Source organism: Rousettus aegyptiacus, unplaced genomic scaffold, assembly GCF_014176215.1.
Source record: "Rousettus aegyptiacus isolate mRouAeg1 unplaced genomic scaffold, mRouAeg1.p scaffold_m13_p_5, whole genome shotgun sequence".
NCBI lineage: Eukaryota > Metazoa > Chordata > Mammalia > Chiroptera > Pteropodidae > Rousettus > Rousettus aegyptiacus.
Genome location: NW_023416308.1, coordinates 108,950,520 through 108,973,546, shown reverse-complemented (window position 1 = coordinate 108,973,546; position 23,027 = coordinate 108,950,520). Strand labels below are relative to the sequence as shown.

General features: G+C 51.8%; 2 protein-coding genes across 6 annotated transcripts; one reads left to right on the top strand and one right to left on the bottom strand.

Annotated features, from left to right (window-relative positions):
* The first annotated feature begins 5,757 nt into the window (after positions 1–5,757).
* Positions 5,758–11,583, top strand: PSMC3 (proteasome 26S subunit, ATPase 3). The gene is made up of 12 exons (XM_016146624.2): positions 5,758–6,032; positions 6,258–6,341; positions 6,899–7,024; positions 7,466–7,570; positions 7,686–7,748; positions 7,936–8,073; positions 8,485–8,628; positions 8,735–8,883; positions 9,777–9,873; positions 10,095–10,240; positions 11,132–11,213; positions 11,397–11,583. Exons 1-12 carry the CDS (start codon positions 5,958–5,960, stop codon positions 11,505–11,507), a joined length of 1,320 nt encoding a protein of 439 aa, XP_016002110.1. The 5' UTR covers positions 5,758–5,957; the 3' UTR covers positions 11,508–11,583.
* A 1,788-nt stretch (positions 11,584–13,371) lies between these two features.
* On the bottom strand, positions 13,372–21,163 carry SLC39A13 (solute carrier family 39 member 13). 5 transcript variants are annotated; one of them, XM_036221099.1, is made up of 10 exons: positions 21,013–21,163; positions 19,263–19,571; positions 17,478–17,591; positions 17,033–17,225; positions 16,544–16,648; positions 16,343–16,432; positions 15,518–15,568; positions 15,073–15,205; positions 14,794–14,893; positions 13,372–14,637 (listed from the first exon to the last, which is right to left on the bottom strand). In XM_036221099.1, the coding sequence occupies exons 1-10, from the start codon at positions 21,051–21,053 to the stop codon at positions 14,562–14,564; spliced, it is 1,212 nt and encodes a 403-aa protein (XP_036076992.1). In that variant the 5' UTR covers positions 21,054–21,163; the 3' UTR covers positions 13,372–14,561. The 5 variants fall into 5 exon arrangements, with proteins under 5 accessions (XP_036076992.1, XP_016002111.1, XP_016002112.1 ...); XM_016146625.2 differs by having other exon boundaries at positions 17,033–17,172; positions 21,013–21,162; XM_016146626.2 differs by having other exon boundaries at positions 17,033–17,157; positions 21,013–21,162.
* Between the last annotated feature and the right edge of the window lie 1,864 nt (positions 21,164–23,027).

Sequence of the window (23,027 nt, the reverse complement as noted above, 5' to 3'; positions counted from 1 at the left end):
AGCAGTGACGTGCCAATAACAATGAGCACATCTAGTACCCAGATTTTGGCTTCTAAATATCATGTTCCACTAAAAGGAATCAAGACTCTTTAGGGAGATGGCTGATTCTAGGTCTGGTCCAGGGAGGGTATATGATGAGCCTGGATATCTTGAATCGGACAGCAAAGAAAGCTGAAAGAATGATGAGGATAATTCAAAAGGGCACAAGAGCCAGCTTGAATGGGCTCCCAGTGGCCCATTCAAGGACCACAGGACCATAACACAGGACCACAGACTGGGTGGCTTAAACATTTCTAGAGACTGGTAGTGCAAGATCAAGGTGCAAGTAGAGCTTATGTTGGTGAGGACTCTGTCTTTGGGTTGCAGATGGCCACCTTCTCAATGTGACTTCACATGATCTTTTCTCTGTGCTTGAGGGTGGAAAGGTTTCTCTCTCTTCTAAACCCCTAATCCCATCATGAGGTTGCTGCCCTCACGACCTAATCTAACCCTAATTACCTCCGAAAAGTTTCATTTCCAAATACCATCACATTGGAGGTTAGGGTTTCGACATATGAATTTTGGGGGAATGCGAATATTTAGTCTGTAGCAATGATGCTAACAGATTTTACTAGATAAAATAAGAATTCATACTGATACAAATATATAAGTGATTAGATAAAAAATCTGATGAAAAATGAGATATTTACGTACTTCCAAAATGCTCCCATGCAAAATATTTATTAACTTCAAGGGAAAAAAAGAGTGACTTTACAGAGGAGAAGTTTGACAGATACAAGATTAATCAAATGAGAAAAGTTAACGTCTCCAGTCATGGGACAAAATGAAATCAGATGCTACTTGAATTAACGCAATGATAAACTAAATATCTCTTCTGTGATATTCCTGCCAAAAATGAACCACCTGGATGTAAAATCATGAGGAACACCAAATAAACACAAATTTAGAAATATTCTGCAAAGTAACTGTAATCTTCAAAAGTGTCAAGGTCATGAAACCAAGGAAAGACTGGGGAACTGTTCCAGATTCTGATCTTGATTCTGGACTGAATCCCTTTGCTGTAAAGGACATTATTGGGACAATTGGTGAAACGTGAATGGGGTCTGAGAATCATAAGGTAAAAGCATATCAGTGTTAGCTTTCTGATATTAAAAGTTGTGTTGCAGTTAAGTAAGCAAATGATCTTGACTGTTGGAAATTCCTATCAAAGTGTTTGAGGCTATCGGATAGCCGGTCAGTAATATACTCTCAGTCAGTGCAAGGAGAAAAGTTATTTGTATTGTATTTCGAACTGCTCTCTAAGTTTGAGATTTTTTTTTTTTTTTCAGCATAAAAGTATGTCATTAAAAAAAAAAGGAGTATAGTAAGGAAACAGGAGTGTGGGAAAGGGTTGGGGCAGTGAGAGGCAGGCTGCAGCAGTAAAGGTCTGTAAGAGTGGGCCTGGATGAGAAGGAGGCATTTGAGCAAAGATTTGAAGGAGGTGAGGGGGTGAACCAGGCAAATATTCTGGAAAGAGCATTCCAGGAAAAGGGAACAGAGTCCTAGATAAGAGTTGGCCTGGCCTGGTCTGGGAGCAAAGCAGACAGGAGGCCTGTAACTGTGAGCAGGGAGGGAGGGAGGTGCAGCCGAGGCCCTGGAGGAGCTCATACCGGAGTGAAAACACCCAGGGTCCTGTGGGCCACTGCAAGGACTGTACTTTGAGTGAGATGGGCAGCTGCTGCAGGGGTTTGAGCAGAGGGGTGACACGATCTGACTAGGTTTTAGAAGAATTCCTTCGGTTGCTGTGTTGAGAACAGACTGCACCAGACAACTGGCTCAAATGTTTCAAAAATGTCAACATGATGAAAGATTGAAAAAGGACGGGGGACCATTCTAGATTAAAGGAGGCTAAAGAGATGTGGTAACTAAATACTGTGTGATCCTTGACTTGATGCCGAATGTTTTTTGAGGCCATAGGGATGTTTTCAGGATAATTGAAGAAAACTTAATATGGACTTTATATTAGATATTGTTGTATCAATATTAAATTTCTTAGGTATGACAATGTATTATAGTTACATAAGTATAGTTGGCATACAATATTATTTTAAGTTCAGTTGTACAATATAGTGAATCGACGTTGCAACTAATTTTGAAATGGTTCAGAAAAATGCATAGAGAAAAAGCAAATGTGTAAAATGTGATTAATTGGTGAATCTAGGTGAAAGGCATACAGGTATTCATTGTCTATTCTTTCAACATTTTTATGTATGTAACATTTTTCAAAATAACAAACCTTAGGAAGTATATTAGTCAGGGTTCTCCAGAGGAACAGAACCAGTAGGAGATACATCTATATCTATTTATATATCTATCTCTATCTCTATCTATCTCTATATAAAGATAGATATATCTAAATATGTAAAAAAGTTGAAAAAATAGGCAATGAATACCTGTCTATATAGAGATAGAGATAGAGATAGAGATAGAGATAGAGATAGAGATAGAGATAGAGATAGAGATAGAGATAGAGATGTGTAAGGAAATTTATTATAAGGACCTGGCTTTTTGGCAGGTCCCAAGATCTGCAGTGTGAGTTGGCCAGCTGGAAACACAGAAAGATTGATGCTTTAGTTCCAGTATGAGTCAGAAGGCCTGACATCCAGGAGGGTGTAATTCCAGTCTGAAATCGGGCAGGGTCAAGACCCAAGAAGAGTTGATCTTTCAGTCTGTGTCTGAAGGCGGGAAAAGACCAATGACCCAGATCGAGGCAGCCAGGCAGAAGGAGTTCCCCCTTACTTGTGGAGGGTCAGCTTTTTTGTTCTATTCAGGTCTTCAACTGATTAGATGGAGCCCACCATAATAAGGAGAGTAATCTGCTTTACTCAGTCTACCAGTTTAAATGTTAATCTCATCTAGAATAGCCTCACAGAAAAACATCCAGAATAATGTTTGACCAAAAACCTGGGCACCCCATGGCCCAGTCAAATTGACCCATAAAATTAACCATCACAGGGGTGTTGTGGTAGAAGGAGGCTGACTAATGAAGAGGCGCTGCAATAATCTGGGTGAGACATGATGTTGGTTTGAACCAGAGTAATAGGCCATGGAGGTCATGAGAAGTGTCAGTTGTAATAAAGGAAGGAGAATTCAGTATAGAACAGAATTAAATTCCCAATACAGCAAAGACAACTATGGATTTATAGTCAACAAGAAGAGTGAGGGGGTCAGTGGGTAGGAAATTACTAAGAGGAGACATCGTGGTAGGGGATTCTTGCTAATCTAGCCTAACAAGATTCTTGCTACAGGCAGGCCAAGGATTTCTATATCAAAGGTGGGTGCTGAGGAACTTAATCAGATATCAAGGAAGATTTGGGGTCTTAATAAATTGACTTAGCAAGATTCTTGCTAAAATCGGGTTAGATAGGGCCCAAGGACAAGACCTAGTGGAAAAGAGGGCTCATTGATCCCGTCTGACCTCGGAAGCTAAGCAGGGTGAGGCTTGGTTAGTACTTGGATGGGAGACCACCTAGGAAGACCAAGTGCTATAAGCGTAAAAAATTTAAAAAATAATAATAATAAATAAAGGATTCTAAGTTGACAAGGTCCTTGCAATCTGTGAGGTCAACCAAGGGTTGCCTCGCCTAAAAAAAAAAAAAAAAAAAAAAAAAGGTCTCAGGGGATCCTGTCTAAAGGTTGGTCAAGGAGAGACTGTCACCACCGATCACGGGCCCAGGCTGGAGGCATTCTAAACATATTTCTATTTGTTGAGATCTCCAGATGTAGGCCCTAGAACAGGATCCACCTGCTCCAGGTGTGGTGAGATCAGCAGACAGGACAGCTCCTTCCCTAACTGGACTTCTTGACTCTTGTCAGGCAACTCTGAAAAGTGTAAATTTGCAGTTAGCAGCCCCTGTGCTGACACTGACTCACTGAACAAACTCGGGCAAGTCACTTAGCCTCCCTGATCCACTGCATCTTATCTAGCATTGAGAATGATAATTCAATCTGTCCACAGGCAGGGCTGTTGAGAAGACGGGATATATGCTGTTACCATGAGGGTGCTTTGTCAGCCTGGGCAAACAGCTGCAAGTGAAATGCCTTCAGTTGTATTCCAAGAAAAATACTGGACAGATTCTCACCGAGTTTAGTGGGTATCTGTGATGGCTTGATGTAAACTATACACTATATGGCTTACACGAAGTTCATTTTAGGGGAGCCCTGGGGCTCACCATGGAGTGATAAGCAGAGATTCTCCAGAAAAGGGACACAAGAATAACAAATGAGTCTCCTATAAACCAAAGAGATCTTTCTTACTCAGTGAGATGAAAAGAAACAATTACAGAGGTGAAACAATGTTATTGTTGTTTTTTGGAATGATCTTAATTTTTTTTCATCGTGGTAAAATATGCCTAACATACAATATACCTTCTTAACCATTTTTAAGTGTTAAATTTAGTGGCATTAAGTACATTTACAGTGTTGTGCAATCATCACCAGCACCCATCCCCAAACTCTTTCATCTTGTAGAACTGGAACTATATACTCTTTAAACAATAACTCTCATTTCTCTCCTCTCCCATTCCTGCCCACCCCAGCTCGTGGCAACCACCATTATACTATTATACCTTCTGTCTTTATGATTGCGACAACTCTAAGTACTTCATATAAGGGGAATCATATAGTATTTGCCTTCTTGTGATTGGCTTATTTCACTCAGCTTAATGTCCTCAAGTTTCATCCATGTTGTGCATATTGCAGAATTTTCTTCCAAGGCTGAATAATATTTCATTATATGTATATTCCGCGTTTTACTTATACATTTAAATGCCAGTGACCATTTATTTTGCTTCCACGTTTAAGCTATTATGAATAAAGTTACTATGAACATGGGTATGCAAGTATCTCTTCGAAATCCTGGTTTCATTGCTTTTCGGTATACACCTAGAAGTGGAATTACTGGATAATATGCTAATTCTATTTTTTTACGGCTATAATTATTTTATTTTTAGGTTAAGTTTATTGGGATAACATCGGTTAATACAATCACATAATTTTCAGGTGTACATTACTTGACATCTGTATATTCTATTGTGTGTTCACTACCCAAAGTCCAGTTTCCTTCTGCTACCATTTATTTGATTCCCTTTACCCACTTCACCCAACCCCTACCCCCCTACATTTGACCCCCTTTACCCCATCTACGTCCCCCCCTCCTCCTCCATCCCACTAGTGAACACTACTCTATAGTCCTCTGGTAACCACTAGTCTATAGTCCACGTCCATGGGCCTCTGCTTGAAACAACGTTTTTAATTGCAGAGGCTGATTGCTAGTTGAGCTCCTCCCACGTGAGCAGTTCTGCGGCATCTGCTTGGAAGTTAGCAGGAGCAGCGATTTAAAAACTGGTTAATGATTCTCTCAGGTAGCGTTTATTTTAATAAATAATTATAAAAATGCAGTCTGCGGTATCATGCTCTTTTTTTTTGCTCTTCGTACACGGCTGGAGTTTGTTGTTTATGGTTTGGGAGGCAGGGCTATTATGCGAATCCCCTAATTCCTAACTGGCTACGATTGAACCACCGCTTTGAAAACGCTCTTTCTGAGCCAGACGAGGACTACATTTCCCAAAGGCCTTTGCGGCGCCCGTACTTTCTCCCTCCTTTTTTCCGGTTATACATCCAGGCCCCGCCCACTGCAAGCGCCGACCAATAGCACGTCCACCTGTCGCGCCGGGCGTAAACAGGACGAAGGTGGGAACGTTTCAGGAGCCGTGGGGGCGGGTCCTGTGGCCCGCGCTTCGTCTTATGAACCGGAGAAGCAGATTCGCCGTGGCAACGTGGCCGGAGCTAAATCCGTTAACAGTCAGGACCCGAAGAACGAGGTCTGCCACTAGTCAAGAGCTGGTGTTAAGAAAGAAAATATTAATTTTCCGCCATTGCTTCTGCCCAGTCCGATCTTCGGCGTTTTCCTTCAGGAAATGAATGTGCTGCCGAAAGTCGAGAGTCCAGTGACTCGGCAGGAGAAGATGGCTACCGTGTGGGACGAGGCTGAGGTGCGCGCTGTGAGAGCTGGGAGTCCTGGAGCCGGAGCCCGCGGGGAGACGCTCTTGGCGGGAGGGAAGGCGGTGCCTGGGGGCCAAGGACTGCCGCTTGAGATGTGGGCAGAAGTCCCGAGTCTTTCATTTTAGTGTTATGGGCAAGGAAACAGACTGGGTGGTCTCGGAGGAAGCAGGATACCTTCTCTGAGTTAAAAAAAAAAAAAATTATTTTCTTAACAGCAAGATGGAATCGGGGAGGAGGTGCTCAAGATGTCCACAGAAGAGATTATCCAGCGCACACGGCTGCTGGACAGTGAAATCAAGGTGGGCATACAGGTCAGGCCCCGGTGACCCTAGCTGTCTCCTTAGGAGAGGACTGGGGAACGCGGTTTCCTCCTTGGACCAGGAAGAAAGAAAAGAAAACTAAAGCTTAGGAGGGACCAGAAGAGGGACTGGGTGTTGGCAGACCAGGCCTGCGAACAGGAGTCGTCAGACTGTCTTTCCCAACGAGGTCTTTAAGTATTCCCCTCAGAAATCCTTCTTTTAGGAAATCCTCATTTTACAGATGAAGAAACAGGCTCAGAGAGGTTTTTATTGTGAAGTATCCAGCCCTTAATGAAAGGCAGAATCTAAAACCTGTATTTGTTTGACTCAAAGTCCTGCTTTTTTCCCCTGTACTACAATTACTTTACCAGGAGGCCTCCAGACTGGCCTCCTGCTTTAATCTGTGGGGGATGTGGACATAGGCTCAGCGGTCAGCCTGAGAGCTGAGTGAGCAGATGCGGGAGGGTCCCCTGGGCAGCCTGGACCTAACCAATTACAAGGCCCTGGGGTCAGCTGAGCCAAGGTTGAACATTTGTTTCCATTTACTTTCATCCCAGATTATGAAGAGCGAAGTGTTACGAGTTACGCATGAGCTTCAAGCCATGAAGGACAAGATCAAAGAGAACAGTGAGAAAATCAAAGTGAACAAGACCCTGCCATACCTTGTCTCCAATGTCATCGAGGTGTGTGTGTATGTGGAGGGGAAGAGAGGTCAACAGGGCTTGGAAACAGCCTGTGATGGGGCAGTTGGAGAAAGAGTGGGTGGAAGTTTTGAGGCCCAAAGTGCATGATGGGCTACCCCTCCTAGGGCCCTTTTCCCAATGTGCATTTCCAGAGGGGATATATAGGGCCCTAAAAGGCCTCAGAGGCGTAACACGTCTTCTTTGTAGTGGTCATTCTTCCTGGGGGTAGATGAGCTTTACGAAGAGAAGCAACACCTAGACAAATCTTGTCAATGTGCTGGCTTATCAATTGCACTTGCTGGCTCAGGGCTAGTCTGAGGAGTGAGGTAGAGATGGCCTGCCCTGCAGGTTTTGAGACAGTCTCAATCCAGGAAGCACCTGGCTCTGGGGAGTTCAGTGGGCTGAGTTGGGCCTCTTGATCTGAGCTTTTTCCCTTCCCAGCTTTTGGATGTTGATCCCAATGACCAAGAGGAGGATGGTGCCAATATTGACCTGGACTCCCAGAGGAAGGGCAAGTGTGCAGTGATCAAAACCTCTACACGACAGGTGAGGCTGCCTCAACGATAGGAGAATTGGGGAGGATGGGCAGTGGATGTGAGAAAGGCTCAGGGAACCTTACTGAGGGCAGTAACTGAGGCTGCATCTGGAACCTTTCCTACAGACATACTTCCTGCCTGTGATTGGGTTGGTGGATGCTGAAAAGCTAAAGCCAGGAGACTTGGTGGTGAGTGGTGTCCCTGAGCCCAGGCAGAGCTTTTCCAATGAGGTTTCTCTCCTATCTACCTGCTCTTTGAATCTTGTGTTGTCCAGTCCCATATCATTTTTTTTTTACTCTACAGACATCAGTCACCCAATTAATTAGTTAGGCATTGAGTTGAGATGAATCTGAAGGCTTTGTGCTGTGTCCCCAGGGTGTGAACAAAGACTCCTACCTGATCCTGGAGACCCTGCCCACAGAATATGACTCACGGGTAAAGGCCATGGAAGTGGACGAGAGGCCTACAGAACAATACAGTGACATTGGGGGCCTGGACAAGCAGATTCAGGAGGTGAGGGAGGCGTGGCCACCAGCAGCCTCCACAGCTTTTTTGTATCTCTGCTTCACTGACCAGAGCACTTCCCCCTAATGCGCCTCTTGTCCTCACAGCACCCTAGGGAGGTGAGAGGGATGCCATGTAACAGTTTGGGAAACTGAGATCCAGAGAGAGTGAAGGACTTGCCTAGGGTCATAGATAGGTAGGGCCAGAGCCAGGACTGCAACTTGGACTCAGTGTCTACCATAACCTGTTGTACCTGGAGAGACCATAGTTAGCCTTGGAGGGCGTGAGCCAGGGGAAAGGGGAGGCCAGTGTCCTGGGATCAGAATAGGAGGGTTGGAGATTGTGGTTGAAGCCATTAAAGGTTGGGCTGTAGGAGCTGTCAGGGCTTCACTCTCCTTACTGAGGACTTCTTCCTGGCAGCTGGTGGAGGCCATTGTCCTGCCAATGAACCACAAAGAGAAGTTTGAGAACTTGGGGATCCAACCTCCAAAGGGGGTTCTGATGTACGGGCCCCCAGGTACAGGGAAGACCCTACTGGCCCGAGCCTGTGCTGCACAGACCAAGGTGAGTACTTTGGGAGGAATGAGGAGGAAATGGGCAGGAGCTGAGCACTGCAGGCTCACAGGGACTTCTTGTGACTCTCGTCATTCCCTATCTTTGCCCCACCAAGGCCACCTTTCTGAAGCTGGCTGGCCCCCAGCTGGTGCAGATGTTCATCGGGGATGGTGCCAAGCTGGTCCGTGACGCCTTTGCCCTGGCCAAAGAGAAAGCTCCATCTATTATCTTCATTGATGAGCTGGATGCCATTGGCACCAAGCGGTAAGGGGGTGGGTGCCACCAAGGGGATTTTTCTATATTTCTGTCTCCTCCCCTGCGATGGTGGCAACGCTATTTTTGTGGTTTTACTGCCTAAATTCTCCGCTGACTACCCTCCCTGCTGCTTTTCTTTTTTCCCTTGATTGTCCATTCTCACAACTGGCAGCATGTTTCTTACAAAACCTGGTCACGTCACTCACACACACTGATAGTTCCTCATGTAAACAGATCTTACTTAAAACCCTTCCTGGGCCTCCCTGTTGCTCCTTGGGGTAAATGCTGGGCTTTTATCCCTGTGTGGCTGTCCGTGCTCCCCTCCAGGCTCATCCTGTTCCTGCCCCTGCCTCCCCTGTCCCTTGGACTCTCCACAGTGTCCCCTCGGCTTGCAGGCCTACTGTGGTTCTGTGGTGGGAGAGATTTTACACCTGCTATTGCTTCTCTGGAATGTGCTTTTCCATTTTCCCCCTTCTCCAATGATTGGTTGCCCAGCCAGTGGGTTTTCAGCCTGTGGGTCTCAGCTGAGGAACACTTCCCCAGGGATGCCTGCCTGCCTGAACTCTCCCTTACGTTCCAAGACTGGGCCGGGTCCCTGTATTTCTAAGCTTTAGCTCCATTTGCAACGGCATGTTCATCAGGGGATAACCCAGGCAGTGGCTGGTTTTGCTCACTGTTTTATCTTAAGTTTGGCACCTGATCCCAGCAGCCTCTCTGGGCTCTGTTGTAATCAGCAGTTACTGACACCTTACCTGTGACAATCCCTGGGCTGGGGGCCCTAAGTTTAGCAAGACATTTCCTTGCCTTTGGTGGGTAAGGTTTGGCTTCTGGTGGGTGGAGGAGAGGAGGGCTCAGCCTGAGCTGTGTTCTCATCAGCATCTCGGGCCTCCTGTGTGCCTCAGCTTTGACAGTGAGAAGGCCGGGGACCGGGAGGTGCAGAGGACGATGCTGGAGCTTCTGAACCAGCTGGATGGGTTCCAGCCTAACACCCAAGTAAAGGTGAGTATCATCATCACTTCACAGATAAAGAACATTGGGCTTTGAGGTCAGGGGACCTTGGTCACCTAGTTAGTTCAGTTAGAATTGGAATTGGGGTCATTCTTGAACATCTGCCCTTTCACCTGATCTCTGGGTTGCCTCTCTGCCTGTCATGGCCATGACTTGCTTGTCTGTGAACCCCTTCTTCCTCAATTCAAGTTGCTGCTGCTTTCCTTACTCAGGTAATTGCAGCCACTAACAGGGTGGACATCCTGGACCCTGCCTTGCTTCGCTCAGGCCGCCTGGACCGAAAGATTGAGTTCCCAATGCCCAACGAGGAGGCCCGGGCCAGAATCATGCAGATCCACTCTCGAAAGATGAACGTCAGGTGAGCAAGGACACCATGAGCAAGGTGCCGTGCCCCAAAGAGGCAGCAGCAAAGCGGTCATTGTCTCTTTGTCCTGAGCTTCCCCATGCCTCCACCCACCCCTTCTCCAAATCCTGTTCACACACAGCACTATTCTACACAGCAACTTCCATTGCTCTCAAGTACCTGGAGTAGAGTCTTGCTGGAGCCCAGGCCCTAATTGTGGGTGCTTTGCTCCTTAGAGTCTACCTTCTCCTGATTGGAAGGTCTGCAGGCCAAAGGCCCTCAGTTTCCCAGCCTTCCCTACCCCAGCAGATGAACACAGTTTAACATGGCCCAGGGGAACCCGCCAGGGACCCGGATTCATATCTCTGTGACCTTCAGCAAGTGGCATAACTTCTCTCAGCCTCATTTTTCTTATGTGGGACTTGGAGATAATGACACTGACCTTATGGGGTTGTGGCAACATCAAGCACAGTGCTTGGCACAGGAGACCATTGAGTGGCAGAGTGGTGCTAACACAGGGCCCACGTTACGCAGGAGAGGGGGAGACAGCCATCCTTTGTCTCCACACCCTCCCACTCACCTGTCAGAGGCTGAATCAGTCCCTGGGGGTCTCAGGTACAGATTGCCAGAAGGCTAGAGCTCAAGAGATACAGAAATAACCTGGTCTAACCTGCTTTGAAACTGTCCCCCCCGCCCCCCGCACCCCATCTTGTACCAAGAAGAGAACAAGGCACCGTGGGGAAGGGACTTGCCTACAGTCACAGGGCGAGTTGTTCTCACAGCTTGATGGGGGCAGTGTGGGAGCACATCTGCTGCCCCCCGCCCCTCCCCACAAGTAACTGAGCCCTGTGGCATCTCTCCCCCCTGCCTCCTTCCTCCCCCCCGCTCCCCCCCCCCCCAGCCCAGTCCTGATGTGAACTATGAGGAGCTGGCCCGCTGTACAGATGACTTCAACGGGGCCCAGTGCAAGGCCGTGTGTGTGGAGGCGGTGAGTGGTGGGGTGAGGAGGGTGGGTGGATGTTTCATGCCTTTTTGGCCCCTTCCCTGGACCAGGCAGGGGAATTTGGCTGGTATAGACTACTGAGGGGAAGAAGCCGAGAAGGCTAGGGCTCCTGGGAGCTGGACCAGGGATCTCCAGAAGCACCCTAGAGCCTGTCTGTCCTGGGTGCAGGGCATGATCGCACTACGCAGGGGTGCCACAGAGCTCACCCACGAGGACTACATGGAGGGCATCCTGGAGGTGCAGGCCAAGAAGAAAGCCAACCTGCAGTACTACGCCTAGTGTGTCACCTGCCACACCACTGCCTGGTATCTTGGTGTTTAAAATTTATAATAAAAGATGGTTTCAGGTCCTGCCACCCGTCTGTCTCACCTTCCCTGGGCTCTGAGTGGAAGAGGAGGGGTCCGTGCATGAGACCCCTTCCCTAGGTGCTGCTGCCTAGAAACCTGAGACAGCCTCAAACCAGTTGTCAGGGCGAGGCCCTCTGGGAGGGATGGGCGTGTGTTGCAGCTGTCATGGGGGACTCCTGGCCTCTCTCACTGTGTCCCTTCAGACCTGACTCTCTCCACTCCCCGTTTTCCCCCTCCCCGAGCTTCAGAAGTTGCGGCCCGTCAGCTCTGGAATGAAGGGCCTAAATAGAGCCAGCCTTCCCTTTTCATGTTTTGGTGCTGTGGCTCTGGGCCTTGTTTCTTGGCCCCCGAGCCTCCTGTTTCTCGACATGCCCCCATTAGCTCTTTTGGCCCATTTCCTCTGGCTGAAAAATGAACCTCTAGCAAGACCCACTGTGAGCCTAACCTTTGGTCATGCTGTGTTCTTGCCCTCCCTGCAATTCTGCCATAAGCCCCATTCTCTGTCCCATATCCTTGGAAAGGCCCTTTGAATGGCCTTTCAGAGTAACAGCTTTCCAGAACTCTCCATCAGCTCTCATTTGTGCTCTGGCAAAAGCCCCTACACCCTCTTTCCCCTGCCCCCACTCCCCACCAAGGGGACATGTCCACCATGAACTACTGACTGGGCCTCAGCCTGTTTTGGAAGTCTGGACTCTGTCCTAGCTCTGATCCCCTCCTGCCACTTCCAAACCCACCTGAGCCACCTACCGAATGCGTCCTCACGTCGCTGTCCTTGGCAATCCCATTGACTTTCCACCCCCTGCTTGAGGAGCCCCCAGCACAGCCTCTGAAGTGCTTCTGGTCTGTCTCCTCCGGGGTCAGCCACCCCCACTCCTGCATTCCCTGTTTTCTAGCCAGTAGGGGCATTCATCTGGCCATGGCACCCGAGTGAACCCACAGTTACCACCTGAGGCTCAACACTGGACCCCCAGAACTGTTAAAAGGAGGATGGAGGCTGGCCAGACAGCCCTACATTCCTTTCTTGACGGATCAGGCACAGACCCGCCAGATCCTGGGTGCGTCACAATTAGCTGAAGCCGATCTCTTTGTGCTGAGAAGATCCTGGTTCAAAGCCAGGCACTCACAGCTGAGGGTGCTGCGATTTGGACTTCACAGCCCCTGTAGGAGTCTGTGATGCTGTGCAGACATGCTGCACTTGGCGGCCAGCAGGCTACAGGAGGGGTCCTGGTTGGCTTGGAGTGGGTGAGATTCCACTTCCGGAGCCCTTCGGCGTTCTGCTGATAGCACTGTCGGGAAGCAGCGCCCTCCGGTGCCTGATGCTGTCTTTACACTCGGCACATTCGGAGATGGGGGTGTGTGGTTTAGAATAAGAATCCCATATTTTTTCTTTTTAATGAAAAATAATTTCATTGAGGCCAAACTTGGAGATGACTTTATGATGGCACTTTCTTAAATTTATCAGGCGGCGGGCTGGGAAAAAGCCCTGGCTTATAGGTCGATATGAAAGGCCACCTTTGGTGCCAGGGGCTACAGCGGCACAGTGCCAGGCTTGTTTTATTAGGATAAAAAGCAAACAACAAAACAAGCCAGGGAAACATGATATGCCATCCCCTGTGCCAAGAAGCACTGCAAGGTTCAGAGACGAGCACAAAGCAGGACGGAAGATGGAGATGACAGGAGACCGGCAGGCGGCCAGCAGGAGCTGGGGCCAAGGAGCAGACAACCTGGCCAGAGCACGGGCACCCAGGAAGCCCTGCCTGACCACAGATGACGGTCTGAGGAACAGAGGCAGCAGGTTTGTGTATAATATTTATTTGCATCTTATCTATAGAACACATATTTATAGATACAATGGGAACCACAGCAAAACTGCTGCCATTCAGACCCTCTCGATGGCCACTTCTCAGAACGTCCACAGTTGAGCAGCAGGGCTGGAGCCTGGCTGTGGATTGGGCCAGCTGAGTACCTGGGCGCCAGCCAAGGGAAATAGCTGGGGATTATGGCTTCAGCATTCTCCCAGAGCACATTCTTGAGTGCTGACAACATGGAGCCCTCACCACCCCCACCTTACTTCCACCCGCAGTGGGAAAGGCAAAGGGGCCCCGGCAGGGAGAGACAGCCCTGGCTCATTCTCTTCCTGCCCCCAGAATATCTGCCTGGACCCTGTGCTGGCACGAGCATCCCTGAGCTGGACCGGGAGGCCTCTCTTGCCTGGGACTGTTGGCTGCCCTGCGGGCTGCTGTTTGGCAGCTGGAGGTGGCAAGAGCTGCTGGTGCTGCCAGGGAGCATTCACTGGGGGAACAGAAGCTGACCCAGGGAAGGTAGCCATGAGGAAAAAGGTCTTAGAAAGCATCTCCCAGCTCCATGCTGGGACAGAGAGGACTGTCAGTGCTAAGTGGGGCTGGGGGGGCTACACGAGCACCTGCCTCTCCTTTCTTTGGCCTTAGAGCTGGCAAAGGATGGGCCAAGATGATTGGCGTAGCAGAGCGGTTAACCCAGCCTCACCCCTAGGCTGCCCAAGGCTGAGTGCATGAGCAGAGGAGTTTATCCCTCAGTCCGGGGCCCACGAGGCCCCAGCGGAAGATAGCTTTGGGGCTCCCTGCAGCCCAGGGCTCCTTGGGCTGCCCTCATTCCCCTTAGGGTTCTGGTAGGGAAAGGCTTCTGCTTGGGGCCAATGCTGCTGTTTCCTCACTGCTTACTCCAGGATGTCCAAGATGACAGGATGTCAAGGAGAGAGGACCACAGCGTGCCTAGTGGCAAGTGCAGGCATTGGGCCCAACCGAGGCCCAGTGCACAAGGGATCACAGTGTCGGTCTCACACACACCTCTGGTCACACGTGCACACGTCATACACACATCCACCTGTCCTCTTGTCTGGTTAGAGGCTCGCTCGTTCACACAGGCACTCGCCCCCTCTGCCTCACACGTGGTCACAGAGTAAATCCAAGTCTCTTATTGCTGTGCGGGGGGGTGGGTGTCGGGGTGATTACTCCACGAAGAGCGAGAACAGCACCATCACCACGATGCCCATGCAGAGCAGAAGTACTTGCTGCAGGGAGTGCCTGTGGGGAGAGGGGCCGGGGTTCAGGGAAGCAGCAGCGGGGAGGGAGTGACTAGGGAGGAGTTGGCACTAGGAAGGGAGAGGGGCAGGGACCAGAAGCTCCTCTCCCTTGATCCCCTAATGACCCTGTGAGTGGCAGTCCCAGTGGGTCACTCACCATGGGTCATCTTCCTCCAAGAGGTCAGGCAGTACGTTCACCAGAGCAATGTAGAGAAAGCCACCAGAGGTAAAAGGCAGGATGCAGGCCACAGTCTCCTCTGCAGCAGGAGAAGGCCCGACTGTTTGGGAGCCCAGGAGAGCCGTGTGTACCACGCCCCCTCCCACAGGGTGGACCAGGGGCAGAACCGGCCTGGATGCCAGGGGTGGGGCAGGTGCGCCCTTGGCTGAGGCCCCTCTGCTGACCGCCACCTGCCGCCACCACCCACCACGCCCGTACCTACTCCCTTGGGGGACTGCGTACAGATGGCGAAGCAGGCGCCCAGCAGGCCCCCCAGTGCCGTCGAGAGCTGCAGCTTGGCTGCGCTCCATCGGTCAAAGCCGGCCCGGAGCAGAATGGCAAAGTCGCCCACCTGAGGGGAGGTCCAGATGATCACTCTGGGCCTCAGTTGGGCCAGACCCCCTGAATGCCTCAGGTATGGACATGCACACCAAGCCCCCTGCACCAGCCTGCTGCTGGGCCCCCCAGCCCACATCCCTTGGCGGGACCCCAACCTGAGGAGGCCGGAGCATGGCTGAGACGGTGGCTGCAGACTGGTGAGCTGAGCAGTTCCAGGCCTCCAAAGTGCAGTCCCTGAGCCTGCCACTGCCAGGCTGTCCCCCCCAAACCCCTTCCCCAAGCTCCGGGCCCCCATGGAGCTGACATGGGACCCTCTGGCACGTACCTCGTGGGGGATCTCGTGCAGAAGGATGGCCATGGTGGTCAGGAGCCCAATCTGCACAAAAGGGAGTCTGTGGGCGTCTGTGCCGAGGGCCAAGGCACCCACTTATCCACTAATTCTACCAGTATTCGCTTTGCTCTGAGGCTCTGGCTGGCCACCGTTTGCCAACTGGAAATACAGCAGCCAATCAAACAGATAAAACCTACCCTCATGAAACTAACGGTCTGGAGCAGAGAGGCCAGGACTGAGTAAACACACAAAAAAACGTGTGATCGCACACTGTAACAGGTGTGGAGGAAAGCAGGGACTGGGTGCCATGGAGCATAAATAATGGGGTCCTAGTTCAGACAAAGGGTCAGCAAAAGCAGCTTTGGGGAAGTGGGTTTAAGCCAAAGTTTGAGGAAGAGGAGCCAGCTATTCAAAGAGTGGGAGGAAGAACGTTCCAAGAAGATGGAATAGTGTGAGGTGCAAGCCATGAGGGCGCAAAGAGCTTGGCCGGCTCAAGAGTAGGCAGACTGCTGGGGCCAGAGCACAGAGGGCAGAGGGAGAAGGTGGGGGAGAGGCATTTAGAGGCAGGCAGGGGCTGTGATCCCAACAAGGAGTGTTCACAGCAAGAACAGACCAGTGCCTCGGGACAATAGAAGGCTGTGTCCAGTAGAGCTGTCCCCCAGGGAAAACTGGGGACTCAGATGAGAGTGTTGCTGAAACAGGGGATACGAAATGATGGACTAAAGACCTATTTTGAAGGCAGAGCCAACTGGTCAACACAGGTACCGGGTCATTCCCACCAGAAATGCCTGGGCCCCACCTGCCCTGACCGCCACTCACCTTCTTGCTCACAAGGAAGCTGGCAGCCACAGCCAACCCATGAGTGAAGTTGTCTATGGTATTGGCCAGCAGGTTGAGATAGCCACTGACCTAAGTGAGGGGAGAGAAAGCCGGGTTAAACCAGACAGGAAGGGTTGAGCTGGGCTGGCCACTCAGGGTGGGGCAGCTGCAGGAAGAGGGGGCCCTGAGCAGGCCACTCACTTTGATGTTCCGGACCACGGCGCTCAGGCCGGGTTCTGCAGCCGGCTGGGCCAGATAGTGGCCTCCATTGAGCTCGGCAGCAGCAGCAGGGTCTTTGCTGGGGGCCTAGGGCCGGGAGAAGGGGGGAGAGGTGACATTAGATGCCCCCCACTCAGCCAGGGTAGACACAGAAGGGGAGCGAGAGATGGAGACACAGGGAACAGCCCTTTAGTCTGGCTAGAATTCTCTGCTGCTGTCGGCTGGTGGGTGCTCCCCAACTCAACAGATTGTCCACCTCCCGCACTGCTGTCACTGTCAGTCTATGAGAACATGCCATGGCAGGGGCTGACGCCTTCACTCCCAAAACAAGCTGGCCCAGCCTCCCAGAACTCCCAAGAAAAGGCCAAGAGACCCTCTCTTCAGGGTTCAGCTCAGAACCTGGGCCTCTAGGCCCTGGCACCACCACACGACAGATGCTGAGGTATCCAGGTTCTGGGGTTCGGGGCTCACCTGGCTGCTCTCTTCCTGCTCCTTGCTGTCCAGGAACATCTTCTCCAAAGCCAGGAAGGTCAGGAAGCCAGCAATGACCCATAGCCCCAGTTGTTGTTGCTGCTGCAGGCTGCGCCCCTCACCACCTGCAGGGGGCAGCACTGACAGGCCAGGCCAAGCCAGGGCCACAGAAGGCGGGTGTTTGGAATGGGCCCTAGTCCAGGGCAGGGACAGGGGTGGGGGTTGGGGGAGGCAGGACTCGGGGGCAGGACTGGCTGGTGGGGCAGCTGGGCCCCAGGGACTCCCACAGGGACTAGGGCAGTGGGACGGGGACAAGTTCCCTGCCAAATGCCTAGAACCCCTCTCGGAGTCATTCTGGCAGAGTGGGCAGGGCCTAGGCCATCCCCGGGCATGGGTACCAGCTCCCCCCAAACTCTACCCTCCTACGCCCAGTCCGCAGCCTTACCAGGGTTGGCGCTGTACGTGTAGGCCCAGGCCTCGGGCAGCAAGTGGAGAAACACATTGCCCAGGAGTCCACCCAGGGCAAAGCTGAGCAGCTGCTTCAGGCGCCGGGCCCCAGCTGCAAGGCAAAGATTCTGGGCCTGGGGCTGACCCGCCAGGGCCACTGGCTTGACCTCTGCCTCACCCAACTTACTAGGCTCTCTTGTCCCAACCAGAATGCAAGCCTCTGGACGGCTGGAAATGGGCTGCTGCCCTTCCTAGGACCCTGTCCCCCAGGCCCAGCAAGGGCTGGGTGCTCAGCCGGAATATGGCACGACCTGCTGAACAACTGTGGAATCACTGCTGCCTCAAGACTGCGGTCCCAGCTCCCCAACCCACGAACCAGCTGGTGACCTTGGGCAGGTTACTTCTGGGACTCAGTTCCCCTTCTATAAACTGTGGATAACCTATCTGACAGGAATCGTGTGGGAATTAAGTGACAATGCACATAGTAAAGGCTCATTAAATGGGAATTTTCTTTTCTCAGCCACTGTTCACTCTTAGAAAAGTGACAGAGATTTGGGGACTTTTGCTGACTTGCAGCATCCAGAGTTGGAAGTGCTTGAGAGGGCCATGTCTAACTCTTGGTTTCATAGAGAAACTGAGGCCCAGAGGGCAGAGGCAGGTTGGGGGTGGGGTAGCATGCATTCCTAGGAAAGCTGCTGCTTCTAGGCTGTGTGACCTTAGGCTGGTCAAAGAACCTCTCTGTGCCTGTGCTTCTCCATTTATGACATGGAGCTAATAATGTAAGTGCTATCTACACTGACCTCGCAGGGATGCCATGAGAGGGAGTGAGCTGATGTGTGACAGCAGGGCCCAGGAGGGCTCCGTTCACAGCCGCAGCACCAGCCCTCAGCCCAGTGCCTGGCACGGACGTGTTCACAACCATCTGCTGAATGAAGAAGGGAGCACGAGCCTCTGGGGCCCTTGTTTCAGAGATTCTTGGGGCCATGGTGCAGACCCACTATGTCATACTCTCAGGTGGGGGTGGGCAACAGACACTTGTATGTTTAGCAGCTACCCATCCAATCCTGTGTACTTCTCATCACATGTCATTTGTGGATAGATAGTACATGCACACTGTATGAAAGAGCAGCCAAGGAGAAGCCCGTGCCCCACCTCCCAAACCCCCTCCCCAGAGGCAGGCCTGCAATCAGCCTCTCGTGTGTTCCAGGGACTTTTGGTCTGAGAGTTCTTGTGCACGATGAGCAGAGACTGAAGAGAGAGGCAGTGCTTTGTGGGCCACTGCATCCCCAAACCGAGCAAGGGGCCCACAAACATGTAGCCTTCCCTGTACCAGGCAGTCTTTAAGTGCTTTACTGATTTGAGTCATTTAGTGGTCACAGTATTTATTACCTATGAGGTAGATACTATTATCCCCATTTAAGGTTGGGAGCCTGAGGCAGAGTGAAGTTAAGAAACTTGCCCAATGGCACCCAGCTGGTAAGTGGCAGAGCCATGATTTGAACCCAGACAGACTGACATCCATCTTTCTAACCACTATCTACACTATTCTTGGTGAATGTTTGCTGACTCTTATTCTTTCAGAATAAATGAACGCACAAATGAATAAACAAATGGACATGGTACACCCTGGTCTCATAGGACCAAGGTAAGAAATTGTATTCTGTCCTCACCCTCCTCCTCAGATGCAATGTAACCTAGAAGGTGAGACCTAGCTCTCCACGGAAGAGCAGCAACGTTTCCCACACTGCTGGCTGCCCTGAGGTGCCAGAGGAGGGTCACCCACCTTCTGAGTGCAGCGTGGTCCCCATCTCCAGGGGAATGACCAGCAATGGGAAGACTCCGCTGAGTCCTACCATGAGTGAGCCCAGCAGGGAGCAGATCCAGGTGTCTAGCTTCTCCCCGCTCAGCAGGGATCCCCAGGACTCGCTTTCCTTGCTGTCTAGGCGACAGGCCGCTGCAGCCCCCCGGTTCCAGAGGTCCTGCTGGGAACCCCCAGCCCCTCCCAGGAGTTCCAGGGCAACAGCAGTGAGCAAGAGGAGCCTTTGGCCTGCCATGCCGCAGCCAAGACAGGGACATCCAGGCATGCCACGTGCTGAAAAACACAAAGGCCACTTACCTGAGCTGCCACCCTTGGCCAAACACCTACTTTTGAAACGTGGCATCTTACCCTTCCCCACACCCCATGTGCCGTGGAATCCACCTTCCTGCTTGCCTGGCCCAGGATCGGAATGGTGGGTACACAAATCGAAGGGACTTTGCTGCTCCACACTCTACTCCCAAGGACCACACATTTTTTCCTTCTGAGCCAGCTCCAGACTGTGTGTCAGCATGTCCGCCTGAGGCTAAACTTTCCCTAATGACAGGGTGAGGCGCTGGCTGGGTGCCCCTCGGCCACCGGCAGGCCCGGTATCTCTGGCTGCCAGGATGTGCCTTGTGAGAACACCCTAGGGACTGAGGCTGGCACTATCTAGCTTGATGGCGTGACATTACGAGATGCGCAGGTGGGGAACCAAGCAGCTGGGCTACGGCATAGCCAGTAGAGTTTCTTCGTAGGAAATGAGCCCACTGTCCCTGGGGCATGGAGACAGATAGGCGGTGGGACTGAAGAGAAAGGCTCCTTCAGTCAGGAGCTGCCTCTCAGATGCTCAGACACTGGCTTTGGAGACTCGCCATCAACTTTGTGCTCTGCACTTACTGCTGTCTGACTGCGGGCAAGTCCCTGAAGCCCCCTCTCTGGGCCTCAGTTTCCTCATCTATAGGATAAAAATAAGGACTGCCTCCCTCACACAGCTGTGCAGATGAGATGAGCTTGCTAATGCAGGTTAACGTGCCTAGTATGGAGAAGGCACAGAGTACCCTCCTTAAGTTGCAGGGGGCCAGGAGCACTGGGCAGCAGGAGTGTGCCCAGCCTGTAATCACAGGAGGATGTGAGTCAACCAAGAGAGAAGTTCAATTTGGAAACTCAGGCATGAGTTCTAAATGTGGTCTGTTCTGCCTCGCGCTGGCCATGACCTTGAGCTAACTGGTAATGTCCCTGCCTCAGTGTCCTCCTATGATGCTGGAGGTGGAAGGGAGGAAAGCAGCTGCCTCCGGCCATGGAAAAATGCCCAGGTCCAGGACCTCCAGGCCTGAACGGGAGACCCTGATGAAATCCGCTGGGCTCTACTGGGGACCAAAAGCAGGACTGGGCCAGGCAGGGCTTGGAGGCTGAGATGGGTCACGTAGAGGTGAGGGGACCACAGGTTTGGGAGAGGGGAATGGGCACGGAGATAGTAAAAGAGGAAAGAAAGGGGAGAAAGTAAGAGAGTCAGAGAGAGCAAGCCAGAAATAGTGGGAAAGAGATGAGGAGGCGGAGAGCAAGGGAGAGATGGAGAGCGATGTGCGGGCGACAGGGAAGAAGAGCCCAAGGAAGTTTAACTCTGGGCTCTGACGAGAGAATCTGCTCAGCCCAAGACGAGCCGGGCCAGGGTCGGGGGGATTGCCTGGTCTGTCCCGCCTGGGTCGCAGACCCTGAGGGTCGGACGGTCACTCACCGTACGGCTGCGGCGATGGCGCTCCTGGCGGCCCCTGCCATCCAGCTGTGGCGCCGCGCCCCGTCCCGGGTCTGCCCCGCCCGTCCCGGCAGGCCAGCCCCTCGCCGGGAGCCGCCCCCTGCGTGCAGCCACGTCACACGGGACCCATCCGGAACTCGTCGCGCCGCGCGCTGCGGGGTCGCGGGGAGCGGCTCTCGGGGCGCGCTTCCGCTTCGGGACCATGGGGGACCCGAGCTGCCGCCGCACTTCCGCTCGGGCACGACGGGGAGGGACGGGCGGAAGTGGGAGACCCGTGGTCACCGCGCTCAGCCGGCTGGGCAGGGCGGAGGCGGTGGCCCCACAGAGACCGCGAGCGGCCGGGCGGCTGGGCTTGCGGGTCCGGCCGCCGGTTCTTCTGTAGGGCTGCAGTCCCTGCCGCGTCCGCACGGGGGCGCGCTCGACTGCCAGGCTCACAGCGCCCGGCAGCACCAGCCCCGGTCCCGGGTGGGAGGATGGCTGCGGCACTCCAGCTCTGAGTCAGCCCGGCCTGGCTCCTCCATGTCAAGGGAAAAGGGGAAGTGCCTGCCGCAGGGAGGGGCCTAGCCCCGGGAACCTCAGAAGAGGGAATTTTATTCTTACTCATCGAATTATTTTTATGCTTTGGTTTTTCACTGGGAACCTCAGGCCTTTGTCTCCAGAGCTTGTAACCCTTTGGGGTCCAAGGCATGGTGGCTTGACACTGCTGCTCTGAACTCCAAACCTGAGGGGACAAAGGGTCTGCTCCCCTCACCTAGAGGAAGTTGGCCTGACCTCTTAGGCTAGGGCAGGAAACACTAGCATTATTATTATAACTGAAATTTGTTGAACACCTACTATGCATCATTCACTCTACTTGGCATTCTCATTGAATCCTCATTCTATCTCATTACGGTGGGTACTGTTTGCTCAGGGTGAAACAATGGCGTAGATGGCAGAACCAGGATTCAAACCTGGGTGTCTCTGAACCTAGAGCATGTTGTAGGGTGTAGGAATCTGGCTTGGCATTTCTTCTTTGTATTCTACTCTGGGAATCAACTGGGACTATAGAATATTCAGGGAGGAGCCTGTGGGTACTCCCTTGGGCAGAAAGAGTGATGAGTTGTGGTTCTCCAAGCTTCTGACATTCATCTGCCTCCCATGACAGCTCACTTCACCTGTCCTGAGTTGTTCTCTCATAGGGGCTCTGAGGACTCATTTGGCTCTCATATGCTGCACCCGATGCCCTGTTCCACTTCACATTCCAATGTCTGCCCTTCTTAGACCCTCACCTCCCCCCAGGTGGGATCAGCTTTCCTCTGAAAGCCCCTGTCACCTTACCCCACCAGTCCCATAGGTCTGCCAGATTACGCTCATATGCCCCTCCCTGAGTTCCGAAGTGGAAGCCCTGGGTTGGTTTCTTTGCAAAGGGAGGAAGACACTCAGGAATGCTACTCTGGGATCTTTAAGATGCCCCCTGCCCTGTATGAAAATTACTCCATCATATGCAAAGCACTTCACAATATACAAATGATTTCACAATAACACAGTCAGCATTCCTGTCTCTGGAGGCTGAGGGCTGTGGGCCAGCAGCCAGGGGATGGGCAAGACCCAACCAGAAATGCCACTTGCTACCTTCTCACTGGACTTTGCTTTCACCAGGCCTGGAATTTCCAACATCAGACTCCCAAATGGATGAAAGAAACAAGTGCTTTGGGGATGGGAATGGGACCACGAGCATTCTCACTGACCAAGAGTAGGAGAGCCAGTTGGAAAGGCACAGTGGGTGGACGAATGTGTGACTATTAAAAACAGTAAATTAGATCTCCCAGGAACTTCCAGGTATAGATGAGACATAAGATGCAGAAATATTTAATGTAATCCACTATTTTAAAACAATGACAAAAAGGAACCTTGTATATGTGCATGTGATTAGAAGTATCAGTCTATGTAAGTCCATGTATAAATGTGAGTAAATAAAAATATAGAAGATCACACATTAGGGTGATAAAATGAATTCC